The 18091-nt window shown below is 31.0% G+C and overlaps 2 protein-coding genes and 1 long non-coding RNA gene across 4 annotated transcripts; 2 read left to right on the top strand and 1 right to left on the bottom strand.

Annotated features, from left to right (window-relative positions):
* The first annotated feature begins 3291 nt into the window (after nt 1–3291).
* LOC122196539 (uncharacterized) lies at nt 3292–4067 on the top strand. Its single transcript, XR_006188530.2, has 3 exons — nt 3292–3628; nt 3738–3811; nt 3946–4067. It is a non-coding gene; the product is annotated as an uncharacterized LOC122196539 (long non-coding RNA).
* Nucleotides 4068–8119: 4052 nt separating this feature from the next.
* On the top strand, nt 8120–13922 carry LOC111887016 (probable pre-mRNA-splicing factor ATP-dependent RNA helicase DEAH2). 2 transcript variants are annotated; one of them, XM_052764374.1, is made up of 8 exons: nt 8120–8582; nt 8804–9006; nt 9085–10169; nt 10249–10374; nt 10457–10695; nt 10833–10951; nt 13424–13592; nt 13658–13922. In XM_052764374.1, exons 1-7 carry the CDS (start codon nt 8289–8291, stop codon nt 13539–13541), a joined length of 2184 nt encoding a protein of 727 aa, XP_052620334.1. In that variant the 5' UTR covers nt 8120–8288; the 3' UTR covers nt 13542–13592; nt 13658–13922. The 2 variants fall into 2 exon arrangements, with proteins under 2 accessions (XP_052620334.1, XP_052620332.1); XM_052764372.1 differs by lacking the exons at nt 10457–10695; nt 10833–10951; nt 13424–13592; nt 13658–13922 and having other exon boundaries at nt 10269–10370.
* A 2180-nt stretch (nt 13923–16102) lies between these two features.
* Nucleotides 16103–17997, bottom strand: LOC111887034 (SUN domain-containing protein 1). The gene is made up of 3 exons (XM_023883260.3): nt 16940–17997; nt 16590–16853; nt 16103–16432 (listed from the first exon to the last, which is right to left on the bottom strand). Exons 1-3 carry the CDS (start codon nt 17702–17704, stop codon nt 16421–16423), a joined length of 1041 nt encoding a protein of 346 aa, XP_023739028.1. The 5' UTR covers nt 17705–17997; the 3' UTR covers nt 16103–16420.
* Between the last annotated feature and the right edge of the window lie 94 nt (nt 17998–18091).

Raw genomic sequence — 18091 nt, 5'->3', positions numbered from 1 at the left:
TTGAAAAAGGAATAATGTCCGATAAGGATAATGAAAGTGATGAGGACTCTAATGATGAAGATCTTGCTTTGGTTGCAAATTCTACAAAGAAGTTCTATAGGAAGTCAAACTTTTCAAATCTTCAGAACAACTACTCTAAGTTCAAGGATAGAGATAAGAAGAATGCAATGTTTTAAAAACCGGTTTTTTAGTTGAACCGGTATGGTGATTGGTTCCCGGTTCAACTGGTTCGACCGCCGGGTGAACCGGATTCTATATTTTTCATGTTTTTTTCTATTTTCCTACACATACATACATATATAAATTATGAATTTGATTTTAAAAGTTCAAACATTAAATATACATATAAAAATAATTTGTAGATAAATTCAAATACATTAAAATAACACATAACCATAAGTTTTAGTGTTTTACATCAACCCATATACGTCAAAATGAAAATAAAATATAATACCAAAACAAAAGAGAGTTTTAGATGAATACAAACACATCAAAAAAATTTATAAAATTTACCATATGTTTTTATTTAGAAAAAACTAAATAGATTTGAAAAAAATCACCGAAGTTTATTATATAAATGGTTCTTTTTCATGTGGTTTTATTAGGTTTAACCGGTTTATTTTGACCGGTTCAACCGGGTTTTTTCTAAAAACCAGCCGGTTCAACCGGTTTATTTTGACCGGTTCAACCGGATTTTTTCTAAAAACCGGCCGGTTCAATCTGGTTCAGAAATAAATATAAAACCGGTGATAGTTGAACCGCTTCCTCTCCCGGTTCCCGGTCCAACCGGTTCGACCGGCCAGTTCAAACCGGTTTTTAAAACATTGGAAGAATGATGAAAGTTTGGAGAAGAAATAATGCACAAACCCTAAATATTAAGGTTTTGGTACAGGCCACGTATGCCCAACGTACATGATGAAAACACGCTTCATTTAAAAATACTACAAGGGACCAAAATGCAATCAAATTACGTACCAAGGAAATAAATGGAATACCTTAATAACAAGATGTTACAATAGCTATAAGATTTGATTTCGTAGTTAATTCCATAGTTAGATAGCTACGTAATTTGATTTTGTAGCCAATTCCGTAGCTGAATATCTATGGAAGTTGATTCTATAGCAAATTCAAACTTTAGCTACGAAATTTAATTTTGTAGCAATTTGGGTATTAAATTAACTATGAAATTTGATTACGTAACAATTTTTCGTAGTAATTCAACAACTAGGTGTAAGACCCATGTATTACATGAGTTAATTAAAAAAATTAAATATAAATGTTTAAATATTTAAGAACTTTGGATTTATAAGAAAATAAGAAAAATAATAAATTATTAAAATTCATTTTTTTATCTTTTAAATTTAAATTTTAAATAAATAAACAAAATAAATTAATGAGCTTTAATTTGGAAATTTTGAAATAAAAATGTAAGTCTATTAATGAAATTGATATTCATTTATTACAAATTTATTGTAATTATTACATTAAAGTATTATATGAAATTTATTAAAATAGGAGAATCTATAAAATGACATGTGGAAAAGAAATTAATTCAAAATAACCATAAAATGACATTTGACAAATTGAATGAGAGTGTGACAAGTGACAAAAAAAATTTCATTTATTAGAGTAGACTAGTTGTGAAACTCGTATATTATATGAGTTGATTAAAACAAAATGTTAAATAAAAAAGATTAAATGAGAAATTTATCTGAATTAAAATTATGAAATAACTGAAAATGGAAGAAAAAAATGCAAAAAATAAATAAATTATAATTATGTGTTTAGTTATTAGATCCATGTACTAAACGGGTAAATTATCACAAAATGTTAAACACAAAAGTGTAAACTATAAATTTATTTGAAATTGAAATTCAAATTTAAAATTTGAAATTAATAGTCATTATGATAGGTTTAATTTATGGAAACTAAATTAATGATATATTGGAAATAATTGGAAATAAAAAATAAAGTAAATGACAAGTAGAAAATAAATATATTTCAAAATTATGACAAAATGACATGTGGTCAATTGAATGAGAGAATGACATGTGGCAAAATCATTCTTACTTATTAGGGTAGATTTGGATTTATAAGAAAATAAGAAAAATAATAAATTATTAAAATTAATTTTTTTATCTTTTAAATTTAAATTTTAAATAAATAAACAAAATAAATTAATGAGCTTTAATTTGGGAATTGTGAAATAAAAATGTAAGTCCATTAATGAAATTGATATTCATTTATTACAAATTTATTGTAATTATTACATTAAAGTATTATATGAAATTTATTAAAATAGAAAAACTCATAAAATGACATGTGGAAAAGAAATTAATTCAAAATAATCACAAAATGACATTTGACAAATTGAATGAGAGTTTGATGCAAAAAAACATTCATTTATTAAAGTAGATTTTCTTGTAGTGATTTAGGAGATTAGTTATTATGGTCATTTCTCAACCAACAGTTAGATAAAACCGAGATAATAAAGTTATTTTGAACGACAACAATATATATGAAACTATGAAAACTTGCTGAAAACTACCAAAAAAAAACAATTAAGGAAAAATTGGATTTTGCAACCACACGTTCCAATTCTTTAAGGCTTTAGCTTTTCGAACCGAAAAGCAATTGAACTAATAACAAACAATGTTGTAAAAAATAAACTCCTTGGAATCACGAAACATCACCATATTCTAATATGTTCAAAGAACTCAAATCGTAGTCATAAAAATTGCATCAAGAATCGCTCGCTCCAATATCACAACATGCTTGTCATCAACCCACAAAAACACATCGAATATAGAATGAAACGTTAGAATCACCAAATCCGTCCAAATAGTCTCCATACCTCAAAAGCTAAAGAGCGCCAAGAAAATTAAATGGGAAATATCCTCCACCTTCTATTCATAAACCGGTCACAACATTGAAGGGATGTCAATACCGAGATTGCTCGTAATAAGCAGTCGATCTAATAAAGCACCCAAAATAAGAATATTAATCTTAATATACATTAGAAATATTAATATTTCGATCAATTATATACAAGTATTTATATTTCCATTAGAAAAAAATGTTTAAAAAATATTATTAGTAGTGATTGTAGTCTCCTATCCCCTAATCTAATAAATAAAAGCATTTTCGCCACGTGGCAGTCAATTAGCCCTCCCGAATTATCCCGCCTATTTCATGCAAGTGAATTTCCGTCTATGCCCTTGCTCTTGAATACGCATATGGTTTTGAATATGGTTTTGAATTTCTGTAATCCCAATTGTTGATCTCCTTAGAGCTCGCGGATTTCTAATTGACCCGATCATCTCAAATGCCTTTAATTTAGGAACCTGGTTGTATTTCCAAATGAATTTCGCAAGTTACTTTTTCCTCTGTTCTTCGATATCAATTATTCATACTCAATTTTCATCCCCAATTTCAGTTGGATCGTCACTTTTTCTTCAACCTCTCCTTAAATCGGAGACGTAAAATCTATATATCATTTTTTATTTCGTCTGTATATCATTCTCTTTCCATCATTATTTTAATTATCAACCTTACATAGTCTTACGTAAAATCTCGATTCAGATGGATCCATCGAAAATTAGTTAAATCGATCGGAGGTTGTGTGAAGGTCAGAGCTCTCATAGATACATACACACTTAAGACGAAATAGGTTTTGAGCATATTCGTGATTTAGGTGAATTTACCCATTCTTGATTTTTCTGTTTCCTTTGTTTTAGATTAAATCGTAATATAAGATTAAGGGATGGAGTTATTTCAGATCGGAGAACTTCAGGATGCCTGAAAAAAGAAGGTATTTTTTTCATCTGATTACACAAAAGTTGGCTCAATCAACTTCTCATTTTATCCATTTAGATGGACATTGATTAAATCTCTTCCTTATACTCGGTTTTTATACTTTTGATTTGTTGGATTCCATTTTTGCAGATAGAAATGGAGAAGGAACCAATACAAATGGTGGTGCCTCATGATGATTGTCTCTGAAAGGATTTCAGTGATGGTGGAACTGATGATCTAGAAAATATCACAAAGAAGTTGTGTTGTAATCTGTATGTTTTCCCTTGTATTTTTTTTAGTTGCAAAATGAATGGGAATGAATTTGATTCCATTAATGTTGTCTGTTGCGTCTTCAGATTGAACGAGAAATGTTGATTAGCCCTAAAAATGCAAGTTTGGGGTTTGCTACTTTGACAAACATACTTGGATTGGCTAACGAGGCAGTTACTGATGAGGTGCTCATAAAGTACATGGTATTTTCCGGATTCAGGACAATTCCTTTCTTTTTACAATCAAGCAAACCTTGGAATTTAGTTTTCTTTCAAAATCGCATCTATGTTTTCTTTTAGGTTTAAAAAACAGTTTTCATAACTACATGAAGATCAACAGAAAATGAATGAAAAGAAGTTTGAATAAGGGCAATCAAATTCTATCAGCTAGAACGCTATTACTTATCCATCATTGCATATATTGTTTCTAGAGTTTTTGGTTTATAGTGATGAAATCGGTTTTAACAAATTTGTTTCACTTTATAATTCTTCTCTTGAATCTTTTTGTGAAATTTGTCGATAAAGTGACATTAATATGCAATAATACTTGGTGATAGGACACATATTTGGGATGAAGATGCCTTTGATTTTTAGTTGTTAGTTTCACTTTGTAGTGGTTCATATTTTCTTTCACTTTAGATAATAAGGACCTACACAGATGAGTACAAATTTTTTCTTCCTTTTCTTTATTAGAAAGGTGTACATATGGGAAGTTTTTGGGAACAAAAGAAGCACCATATATGTTTTTGACTTTTTTGTCCCTTCCATATTCCCTATTTATCTGCTTATCCTCATTATCTATTTCTTGATAACTATTGCAGCTTTGTTGCAGCAATAACCTTCTTTTGAGTTGTCTGGAAAGCTTGCAGCTGACACCAATCGAGTCAAGGGTGAGCGAGTCTTTTGTTCACTTCTTCCCTCTCTATTTCTTATAGATAATAGAAATAGATTTTCAAGAAACTAAATTAATATGATAAATAATGGTTTAATTGACACTTTTTTCGGATAGGTGTGACATTGTTGTTTACTGAGCCCCTAGATGCAAGGAAACCATAAATAAGAAGGAGGTTTTATGTTTTTAAGGGTAGTGAAGTGCTTAATGGTGGGCTTGATGATGTCCTTCTGTTATTTAATGTAAAAAATGATTTTGTGTGAATTTTAACAACTTCTATTTAGAATAAATAAATAAAACAAGTAATTTGTTTTCCAAATTGCTTTTATTTAATATTAACAAAGTATTATTGTTATAAAAAGTAATTTGTTAATTACAAAATATTTAGTTTTCTAAAAAACACTTCTGTTCCAAAAAACACTACTGTTGGAAAACTAAAACAAGTAATTTGTTAAAAGTATCTTAATATAATAAGTTGTTCTTTAGTATGTATGGACAAAATTTAAGAATTTGTAATTAGCAAAAATGGCCAAAGTGACCATAAATTATGGTCGTTTTCACTAATAATTACTTTCATTTTGATTAATTCAATAAAGTATATTGCTATTTAGTGCATTTAAAGCATGAATCCGCCAAATGCGATAAATACCAATATACTTTTACACACATGATCAAATTTGCCAAAAATACCCTTCCATTGTCAATCATGCTCTTTAAATTAATGAATTTCCTATAATAGCCTTGCGTAAGATGTGCCTAAAATCAAAATCTTCCATATCGGCTCAACAACATAATTATATTTAATGCGATAAATAACAACCCACTTTATAAGATTGCAAATTATTTTGTATGAAATTTTGTTTTTTTTTTAAACTTAACTTTTGTGTGTGTTAGGTAAGAGGGTAAATAGAAACTCCAACATTATTTAATGCATTTAAGCCATGTATTGGGCAAATACAACAAATACCAATCTACTTTATAATAATCAATTATTATTATTATTATTATTATTATTATTATTATTATTATTATTATTATTATTATTATTAATGCATTTGGGCCCTATATATGTTTTTCTGTCTAAGAAGTTGTTTATAAGAATGTATGTTTTTTTTTACTTTCCCATATTGCCCTTACCTAACATGTGTTTTTCCTTGTGATCATCTTCTTCCTTGATGTTGCCAACCAATATTAACATTTGAAATCTATTCGTTATATGGGTCTATATTTGTGAAAATTGGATCTACGTTCCATGATTTCTAACTATATTTGTAAGATTTAAGACACGAGTTTAGGTGAAGATATATATATTTTTTGATAGATCTAATTTTTTCGGGCATAATAGCTTTGAACATTGATTTATGTGGAATGTGGCTTAAAGTGGAACTCATTTTTTTGTATTTTTCCCCCTCCTTTTTGATGCAAGGGTAAGAGTTACTAATTTATGCAATAAAAACAGGAATCATTCCGGTTTTGTTAACTTTACTCTTTCTGTTTTGTATTATCCGCTAAAAGTATTTCTTCCCGATTGGAGCCGGAGGTTTGTGAAATTTGATTGTGCTTTGATTCATTCAATAACCTGAAAGTTCAATTTAGACAATATAATTGACAACTGCAACTTTTACTTATCTCTCATGGTTATTTCCTAAAAAGCTCACACTTTTGCTGTTAGTTGTCCAATAACTATGTTTACCTGGTCTGTTATGTCTCTAAGTAGTTTATTTGCGTGGGAACCGATTTAAACAATATAATTTGAACATAATTATGTTGACTGTTGTAGCTGCATATTTTTTGTTGTTTATCTTAGTAACATCTTGAAACCTTTGGATTGTTTCTCTTATTTTGAAAACTACTTAGCCATTGGTATTATATGTTTATATATGAATATTAGCAATGTACTTTTACTTTGTTTTTTGCCCATATTAGTAATATACTTCCATTATGTTATCCGTGTAACATTGTACTTTAGCTTGTGAGTAAATATTATAAATTGTAAATATTTATTACATCTTTCTTATTTGTATAAATATACTAATTATTTAACAAAAATGTATATGAAGGGTGAACATCTATAATAACTCGATCATAAGATTTGCGTAATGTATATGGAAATGATTGTTTTCTCAACTATCTAATATTTCTGCTTATTCCATCTATTGTACCTCCTTTCAAACGACTTGAATTTTTTAATAAGTTTTGTAACAACTTTTATACCTATTTATTTTTCATTATGGTCGTAACAATTGCAATATATTATTTTACAAATCATTTAAATACAAATTTGTTTGGGGCGGTTCTTTTATGTTGTGATTTTGTCATCATATAGAAAAACGAATTTGATTTTTTTAGGGTAAATTTGAAAATAACATGCTCTTTTTGAGTGCTTAGGTGGTTTTTGGTGTATACTTAATATGAATTTTGTTGGTCATAACTCATAAGTGTGCAAACGGAAAAAAAAACAAACGTATTTATGTTGTATTGTGGTAGATCTCTAATGGAATGAAAAGCAAACTATAATTTTTTATTTATAGAAATACACCATTAACCGTAAAGCTTCACTTAGAAAAACCTATATAAAGAATAATTTACAAATTTATGTTTACACTTACAAAGAAGTGTACAATTTATGATAAAACATCGTATTTTTGCACTAAAATTTCATTCCTTTTAGTAATCAAATTTTGCAAAATGAAATACTTTATTAAAAGGTCTTATGTTTTTGGTTATATGGAAATTTAAAAATTCTATAGTTATCTGTATTTGTGAGTATATCTCTAATTGTAATGTAGATTTTATGTTTAACAAATTATAAGACCCAACAAGTTGTTTTATAATGCACCATTTATATTTTCTAATTCAAGTGTTAATTGCTTCATTGTTTAGATTTATTTTGTTTTTTGTTTTGCTACGTCATTAATTGTGAGTATCGTCTTCATTTAAAAAAAAAATTATGCAATTTAAACATGTATGTTGGTATAAAAATAAGGATAAAATTTTATAAGTTTATTCCGTGGTTTCTACGGATTATAACCTAGTCTCTAAATATAATAGAGTAAGAAGCATTAACTAAAAAATAAAAAATTATATATTTTGGTTAAAATTCACAAATAAAATAAAAAAATAGTAAATAATAATGTTAAACGCGCGAAAGATGATTGCAGTCTATCAGCTATCCCATTTTTCAAAACGCATCACATACGCAATTCCGTACACCCCCAAAAAGTTCCACGTCGCCTCCGTGTAACGAACTGGCATTAGGGTTTCTCCTTCAAAGTCTCTATAGACATACTTTGGTGGTGATTGCAGAAAGTATTAGATTTGGAGAGTATTAGATGGATCCGAAGAGGAAGTCGAAGGTAAGCCTGTTCGCTGTGGTGGATGAAGCCACATTCACCACCAAGCTTAACATAGACGACGGCGGAACCACCGCTCACGGCGTCTATATTAGTAACATGTCGGTGGTCAACCGGTGGAATGGACGCCCATACTCACAGCGTTATTACGACATGTTGGAGAAGAGGACGAGTTTACCAGTCTGGCGTCAGAAAAGGGAATTTTTGAAAGCATTCGAGGATAATCAAGTTCTTATCATAGCCGGTGAACCTGGCAGCGGTAAAACCACACAGGTCACTCCTAACCTTTATTATTTATACAAATCTCTCTTTGTTGCCGAATTCGTCACATTGCAGCGATGATCATCAGTTATACTGCTTGTTCGTTCCAACTAGATAAAATCTGATATGTCTTTTTGATTTATACATGAGAAACGTATTTTAAACTGTTTTTTTGCTAGGTAGATGCCTTGTTGAACTAGAAATCTTAAACTGTTAAGTTTTGAAAATGGCAGATTTCTCAATTTGTTCTGGAAACCATTGATGTAGAAAGTGCTTATAAACACAAGAGATTCATGGTTGGATGCACTCAGCCTCATAGGCTGGCTGCAATGTCTGTTTCTCGTCGGGTTGCAGAAGAGATGGATGTAACCATTGGAGAAGAAGTAGGTTACAGTGTTCGTCTTGAGGACTCGATCAGTGATAAAACTGTTTTGAAGTAAGCTTATACATGTTAGAATCCAAATCACATTTCTTAATGATTACACTTGCATTCATCTTCTTGTCTATCTTGTAGGTATTTGACTGATGGTATACTTTTGAGAGAAGCCATTAATGATCCACTTCTATGGAGGTACAAAGTGATAATTCTTGATGAGGCCAATGAAAGATCATTAGCTACAGATGTGTTGCTTGGGGTTCTAAAGGGAGTGTTGAAGAAAAGACCCGATCTTAAGCTGGTTGTAATCAGTGAAACTCACAAGGCTAAAAAGTTTCAGAGTTATTTCTTTGGTGCACCTTTGATCAAAGTTCCTGGTAGACTTCATCCTGTTGAAATTTTCTACACCCAAGAACCTGAAAGGGACTACCTTGAAGCAGCAATCCGAACAGTGGTGCAAATACATATGTGTGAACCTCCAGGTGGCATACTTGTCTTCCTCGCTGGCGAGCAAGAGATAGAAGATGCATGTCACAAGATAACAGAATTAGTTTCCGAAATGGGAGATCAATTAGGGCCAGTGAAGGTTGTACCTCTGTTTTCTACACTCACTCCATTGATGCTGAACAAGATATATGAACCTCCTCCATCTCCATTAACTAAGGATGGTCTTGCTGGAAGAAAGATTGTAGTTTCAACAAACATTGCAGAAACTTCGTTCTCCATAGATGACATAGTCTATGTCATAGACCCTGGATTTGCAAAGCAAAAAGTCTACAATCCACGAGTGCATGTTGACTTTTCCTTTGTTTCCCCAATATCCAAAGCAAGTGCTCACCTGAGATCAGGTTGTGTTGGAAGAACACAACGGGGTAAATGTTTCAGACTCTACACAGAGAAAAGTTTCAAAAATGATCTTCAACCTAAAACCTACCCAGAGATCCTTCGATCAAACATTGCACATACAGTTCTTACTCTTAAGAAACTTGGTATAGATGATCTGATCCATTTTGATTTTATGGATCCTCCTGCTCCAGAAGCATTGATGCGGGCATTGGAGGTTTTGAATTACTTGGGAGCATTAGATGACAATGGAAACCTGACCAAATTGGGTGAAATCCTGAGTGAATTTCCCCTTGATCCACATATAGGAAAAATGCTTGTGGCAAGCTCTAAGTTCAACTGTTCAAATGAAATTCTTTCTATATCAGCAATGCTCTCAGGTAAACTACACTATCATCTTTTTTTTCCTTTTAAGCATGCCAATTAGCCTTTTCTATGATAAACCAATGTTTTCTGTAATTCCCAATTGCTTTGTCCAGCCTAGGAAGGCTCAGAAAGCTTCTGTAGAAGCAAAAGCGCGATTCAGACACATTGATGGGGACCACCTTACACTTTTGAATGTTTATCATGCTTACAAGCGAAATAGTAAGTACTGTAACTGTATTGCCTATCACATTATTAGCAAAGTTAGGAGGTTGTTAAGGATACAATCTTTTGTGGCTTTCAGATGAGGATGAATCATGGTGTTCTGAGAACTTTGTCAATTATAGGGCTCTCAAGTTTGCAGATAATGTCAGGCATCAGCTAGCTTGTATAATGATTAGGCTCAACCTCAAGTTATGCAGCACCGATTTTAACAATCGTGACTACTATACCAACATAAGAAAGGCTTTGTTAGCAGGATACTTTATGCAAGTTGCCCATTTGGAAAGCAAAGGACATTATTTGACTATGAAAGATAATCTTGTTTGTTTCATCTTTCTTTTAACTTGTTTTGTTATGTGTATATATATATATATATATATATATATATATATATATATATATATATGTTGGTAAAATTAGACTTGCATTTGATGTATACTTTGGTTTGGTGTTTGTAGGTAGTTCATTTGCATCCATCAAATTGTTTAGACCACAAGCCAGAGTGGGTTATTTACAACGAGTGTGTCTTAACAAGCAAGCTATTCATCCAAACAGTTACTGATGTTCGTGGGCAATGGTTAGTACTCATCTTTACTGAGAAAATTTTCTCTAGTTTTTTTCACTTATGTCCATGAATGGGTTATTATTTTTCACTCGCAACCTAACAAACCCCAGTATGACAATTCTACCCTTAAAGACAGAAAAAGAATAAAATCAAAATAACATAAATCGAAATCTTCACTCCCTCTTAATCATATGTGACTTGCTCTTCATACCTTCAAATTTGTTATTTGGAATGGCTTTGGTAAGGTTGTCAACAATCTGAATTCTATCATGATGTGTTGGATTTCTTGCTTATTCAGTGTCTGCTTTATTATCACAGAAGAGAGTCGCTTTTCTGCTATTCAGAATGTTAAGTTCCTTCAATATCCTTCCAAGCCAAATTTCTTTACAGATCCCTTGACACATCGCCCTAAGATCAGCTTACACACTACTTCTATCAACTACAGATTGCATCTTGCTTCACCACACAAATGTGCAATATCTAGTGGTTGATCTTTCATACACATCATATCCTCTCTAGTTTGCATCTGTGTAAACTTTAACTCCCCTTTTATTAGTCTCTGAAGTATAGTCCATATCCTGGTTTCTTCTTTAAGTAGTGAAGAATTTGGAATATAGCTTCCATAAACTCCATTTTGCATTTTTAAATAACACTAAGGTCCTATGCTTAAGACCCTAACCTTAAAGTAAGACCAACATCTTAGATAATTTCATTATTTTGATGAGCCCAATACATTATATTTATATAGGCCCAATATGATAGAGATGCTCATATAATAGATAAGCCCAATGCATTAGATAGTCGTAGGCCTAAGACACTAAATATGCCCGATACATTATGTAAGTCTAATGCTTTAATTAACTAATGGAATTATCTCATCATACACATGGAAGTGTATTACATGTTGACATGTCTTAAACCTTTTAAATCACTTACACTCAAGATCTAGTAATTATTCTTATTAGAAGGGATAGGATGATGAAAATAGTGTTTTTCAGATATTAGAAGGGATTACGTTTGTTCGTCAAACTAACAAATCAGTTTGAACTTAACTAACCAAAACTGACCAAGTTAGTTTCCAACCTTAAGTAGACCATGTTGGTTTATGATAATATCTCAAGAGCACAAAGCAACCAAGCATAAAAATTAGAACTTGATCATCATATCCCACCATGGATCTTGTTCTAGCGACTTTTTAGCAATAATAATAACTAAGTAGACAGATCGAATCATACCTTCTTGATGTACTAGAAGAGTCGGATTTTTTCTTTATTTTGGAAGATTTAGAGCCCAAAGGAGAACTCCTCTAATGAAGTCGCACCCAAGACAAGTGATCTAGCACCAAAAATGATCAATCTCTTATGTTCTTTACTTGATAAACTCGAACCCTAGACTAGGTAGGGATGCCGTGAGTTCTGTAGGCCCAGAGGGGAGGGAGGAGGGAATTCAAAATTCATACCCTAGTAAAGAGTATCATCTCACATATATTTGATATGATTATTCTCTTTAAATTCGTATGATTTATCCCTTTAATTAAGGAAGGGATAAATCCATACCAATTCAAACTAAGGGCATACACAATACACTGAACTCCATAGAATTCAATGGATTGCCACATCATGTTTTTACATTCCATACAACTCAATCAATTTTTTTCTACAATGCATTCAACTCTACAAAGTTCAATAGGAAGTTACAAAAGCTAATTTATAGTATGTATTTAAGATTAGAAAACTTTCCTTTTTCCCATTGAAGAGTTTAATTTGTCATTGAACTCCATATCCATTGAATGCCAAGGTGACATCTCACTATGGTAGAGTTTCATCCATTGAATAACAACTAGAGTTGCTAGTTGCCACCTCATTCAACTCTCTCATTGAACTCACAATTGTGGATGCTTTAAGGATAATTACATCTAGACCCTTAAGATTCATTAGTTTCTAATTAACTCACCTATAAGATGACAAGTTAATAAACTAACCCCTTTAAATTCCCTTTTTTTTAATGCTTAAATCATGTTTGGCGTGTAACCCAAAATGACTTTTAATTATGGAAAGTCATTAACTTGTTGTGACCATGAACATATTTCCAACAAACCAAACTAAGGAAGTTGAAAATTTGGAGGCCAGTTTCTTCACTCTATGCTAATCTCCCCTTGACCTCGGCATTTGTAGTCTTTTGGATCACATCCTTTTTGTCACAAGTGTAAATTCTAAAAAACACCAAAATGACCATGTGACACTAAAATCACCAATTATAGATACGAAGACAACTTCCCTATCTCAAACCCTTCTTGCCTTTGAAATAAAAGTAGAGATCTCCATTGATGGTTATAGAGAAGAATGTAGAAGATGTTACACTTTTCATAATCCATCACTTTTATTGGGTGGAATCCGAATTGGATCTCAAGTATAAATCTGTATTTAATTTGTTTCGATTAGTTTGTTTTCACTGTTATTTATTAAACTTGATTCATTCATTCAGGTTGGTTGAGATTGCACCTCACTACTATGATCTTGACAACTTCCCACAATGTGAAGCAAAACAACTTCTTAAGAAGATATACAAGAAAAAGGAAGAGACTAGAAACAAGACAAGGTAGAAAGCAACTCTTACTTGTCATTAATTCTACAAATCAAATTTAACGGAGTGTGAGTGAGTGACTGATTATGATCTAAATTCTAAATCACTTGTAAGTAGTAAGTGCTCATCGTTTGTACTCATCAAATTATATGCCTTAGTGAGACACACCTTCTTAGAAGTTAGAACATTCTTTAAGCCTAATGATATTTCACCCTTTTTGCAAAGGATTCAATGATAGCCAACAATGGCATTTAGAAAGTATATAAGTTATAACATAAAGAACGTAAACGAAAAGATATAAAATCAAGACATGGAGTTGTTTATGGTTTTTACTAAGTTGAAGGATCAAATGTAAGAAATAACAATAACAATCTAATTTTATTGATTTGTTTTTGTTTTAGCGTCTTCTATTTTCATGTACTTTGAAACATTTATCTAATTGTATCAATGTCTACCAAATACAAAACAATTTCACTAATATAGCAAGAAAAAAAAAGTACAATCTTAGTACAACAATATTTTTTTTGAAAAATGTATCCATTTATTACAATGTCATCCAATGCAATTTTCACTAATATAGTAAGGAAAAAAAATGGTACAATATTAGCACAACCTTTTCACTCCCCACAATCTCTCTCTCTCTCTCTCTCCCCACAACCTTTATTTTATTCATTTGTATTCAAAGTATAGAGGTCATTATTAGTTTGCTATAAATTTATTATACATAAATTTAAGAAACAAAGGTATGTTGTTACAAATTGCATATATCTATACAAAATGTTATATGCTTTAATCAAATGGGTTAAATGTAAGAAACAACAATGTACTTTTATTGATTTGTTTATTATAGCATGTTAGTTTCAAATTTTCTATTATAACATTATACTTTCACAAATCTACCTAGTTATAGCAATGTCATCCAAATACAAAACAACTTTTACTACTATAATGAAACAACATTGAAGGTATAATCCTATAATTGAGTAGATTTTCTAAGTACAATGCTTTGCTAAAGAAAAAACTGAAAGTACAATGTGGTATTAGAAAGAAAATGAAAGTATGATTCTATAATACACAAATATATGCCAATGTGAGACTAGCCCACTTGGTAGAGGCTTTGCCTCTTAAATTGGAGGTTTCGAGTTCTATTCTAGGCGTTGACGGTTTCATGATACAAACTGTTTTTGTGATAGAAACTGCTAACTATTAACCCTGCATTCAAAACACACACACACACAAATATATGAAATTAATTTACTATTTCTTCCATTTAGACCTTATTATATCCAATTATTTTCAAAATTTAAAGGTTATGTTTAGCATGTTATTTAATTTATGCAAGAAATATCAACGTAGCTTTATTTGTTTGTTTTATCATATCATCTCACTCTCATTTCTCCCTATTAAAACATTGTATTTGAAAAATCTATCCGATTATAGCAAATGTCATCAAAATACAAAACATTATTCTCTACTATAATTGAGTTCATTTTTCCAAGTACAATGTTTTAATAAGCAAAATAATAATAACTAAAAGCACTAATAGAAATACATAAAAGTTCGAGACTATAATCAACAAATAAACTAATCTTGTTGTCAATCATGAGACTTGAACTCTCAACCCCTTAGTGGATGAACACCTTTTCAAACACCTTATACAGCAAGACAAAGAAAAATATAATGCTATTATTTGCATTTAGTCTTTTATTTTAAGGTTAAATGCAATTATAATGCTATATTTTGCATCTATTCCTTTATTTATCATAGATCAAGAAAATTATGAGCACCCACGGCATAAAATTTGTGAAAAATCCAAATCGTTTATATTAAAACACTGTTTGTGTTAATTATAATAAAATAGGCTATGAAATGATATCCTATCATAGAAAACGTATGCCTGAAAGGCATGTAAGGAGCCAAAAATACCTACAATAAATGAAGTTTTCCCCATTAAGTCTTAAACCTTTTTACAAATTTCTCATCATTTATTTTTAAGTTCAATATTGGTTAGAATTCTTTTGGTTTCAAAGTAAAGATTGATTACTATGTTAAAACTTGAAAATATAATTGTTCTGGAGTATAAATATGTGAAATTGAAAATGTGGGAAGCACTTCATTTCTATATTAATTAACAAAACTAAACTGATTGTGGGATGAAAGAAATAGAAAACTCATTTTAGAAGATGGAAAGTAAATATAAAATATGCAAAGGTAATTAAAATGAGTTTTCATGTTAACTTTTTTTACCATAAGCAAAGTCAATGTATAATTTTTAACCTTACTCCGTACATTATTAAATTATTAATTTATAATTAGTGAATGTTTTATTTACAATAATAAAAAATTCATCATAACAAAAACTCATTACAAGCCAAACAAGACTATGATTAAAAAATATATTTTCTAGCTACTATTAGAAAATAACATTTACAATTTAATTAAAATTGTGACTTTTGTAAAATATTCGCATCATTAAAAGTTGTTATGTTGTAACTTTTCATACCATTCCGTGATTTAATGAAACCAAAAAAATATTGATCGTCTTAAGAAACAAAAAAAAAAATTTATAAAATTGGAAGACATCATATTCCTTCAAAAATAGTTATATTCCATTCCATCAAACAAAACATACAATATGTATAATTATATCCTCTACTAACAATAAGATTTTACAAAATCCTGAAGTTTAATCTCAAGTTTTTTCATAAAAGACCAAATCCATGGATATATCATTTTTTATAAGTAGAAATCCTTAGATGATAAGCATATTTGGTAATAATCTGAGAACTTTATTGCAAATGTTCATCTTTTTATAGAAAAAAAAAAGACTATCTTACAACAACCAATGGTATATTATCTTATAGCAATATAATCGCTGCTCCATTTGAATCAGTTGACTTATTGAGGCATCTGCAATCAAGAACACAAGAATACAATACAAATTAGCAACAAGACTTCAAGGATCATAATCTGATTGCATACAAACTTCTTCTTTCTTTTCAAAACAAAAAAAAAAAAACTTGATCATAAGATAAAGAGATTGCATAAAATGTGATGAGTGTGTTACCAAGGATGAGAGAGAATGGGGCTCATAGCCATGAACCCTGAAGCGATATATGCAAGTGTGAGTGGGATCTCCATGGTTTGATTTGAACTCAAATCTCATCATGTTCACAGCATATCCCTTCTCCCAAACATTGAAACTTTGTACATTTCTTTTTTCAAGATCATATGTGAACTCTCTTAGCAAAACCATCTTCTTGGAATCAGGATGCAGCCATCCAAACACTTTACACTCTTTAGGAGCCATAGATCTGTCGTATGCCACACTCTGTTCATGTTCATAACACCATAAAATGCACAAATTAAGTGATTAAATCAACAAGAATCTTCAGAGAACAAGATAAGAGAACAAACCTTTGCAACATGTTCAAGAGTTATAGCCTCTGGTATAATGGTGTGACTCAACTTGATCTCAACATAACCATTGTTACCTTTTAGAGGAAAACATTGACCAGGTTCACCAAAACTAGGTTGCAGAATCTTCAGAGCAAACAGATGAATCTCATCTTGTAAATTGTAGGGTTCAGAGTGTTTCACCACCATTCCTCCACCAGAAGCAACCGCATAGTCAATAGTAGCAAGTCCATCAGCAGCATGCTTTTCAATTGCCTTCTCAATCATCTCCTTCACATAACCCTTCATATCGCCATCAAACCCTTCATCTTTCCTCTTCTTGAAGTTAAATCCATCTAAAACATTGTTAGATTTATTATTCCATATCCACTCCTTACCAATCAATGATCGTATCTTACTTTGAACATTTTCTCCCAAATCACGCAATTTGGTCCTGTATACGAAATCAAAATCATCTACTCTCTCGTTCAATTCGTTTCTTAAATCTACAATCTCTTTCTCGATTTTTCTGTCCGCAGCTTCAATCTGAACCTGCATCATCTTGGTAGTCGTCTGGAAGAAGGACTTGGTTTCCTCAGCAGTCCGGCTATCGAGCCCTATAGAGTAAATGCCTTTGTTCCCAAATAGCAATCGCAGAATCGTCTCAGACAAAAGCAGTAGTAGCAGTAGAAGTACCAAGTTCTTGGTGAAAAAGGTGAGAGCGATCTGCCATGGAGGCTTCTTCAGATGAGCTCTTGGATTAGGCGTTGTTGATTCCTTCTCCATCGCGTGGTCAATGAAACGTTTGTACCCTAATAGAAGAATTTAAGCCGGTGGTTTCTCCGTCGGCAATCACCGGCGATCTTCGATTGTAGCTGAATGTGCAGGGGTTGACATCGAATTTGTTGGAGAATTGCAACCGAAATGAATTAATTGAAACATTTTGTGACTTTATTGGGCGGGAAGGAACTACCCGGCAATACAATTTGTAAACAATTAACTTGACATTGATTTTTATTTGGATAAAAGCAAAATAAAATAACTATTTTTTTTAAACTTTTATCAGTTTATGTGATAAAATCTTAAAAGATTATTTAAAAAAAAAAGTAAAAAAAAAAAACAACTTTGTATTGTATTTTTGACTTTCAAATATGTAAAAAAACATCAAAAAAG

This window comes from Lactuca sativa, chromosome 1 (genome assembly GCF_002870075.4).
Source record: "Lactuca sativa cultivar Salinas chromosome 1, Lsat_Salinas_v11, whole genome shotgun sequence".
Classification (NCBI taxonomy): Eukaryota; Viridiplantae; Streptophyta; class Magnoliopsida; order Asterales; family Asteraceae; genus Lactuca; species Lactuca sativa.
The sequence above is the reverse complement of the archived record's forward strand: the minus strand, read 5'-3'. Positions and strand labels throughout refer to the sequence as shown.

Coding starts and splice junctions, on each gene's coding strand:
- LOC111887016 (XM_052764374.1), top strand. CDS start 8,289: ATGGATCCGAAGAGGAAGTCGAAGGTAAGCCTGTTCGCTGTGGTGGAT. Junction 8,583..8,803: donor GCAGCGGTAAAACCACACAG/GTCACTCCTAAC, acceptor TGAAAATGGCAG/ATTTCTCAATTTGTTCTGGA. Junction 9,007..9,084: donor AGTGATAAAACTGTTTTGAA/GTAAGCTTATAC, acceptor TCTATCTTGTAG/GTATTTGACTGATGGTATAC.
- LOC111887034 (XM_023883260.3), bottom strand. CDS start 17,704: ATGGAGAAGGAATCAACAACGCCTAATCCAAGAGCTCATCTGAAGAAG. Junction 16,854..16,939: donor CTCTTGAACATGTTGCAAAG/GTTTGTTCTCTT, acceptor GAACATGAACAG/AGTGTGGCATACGACAGATC.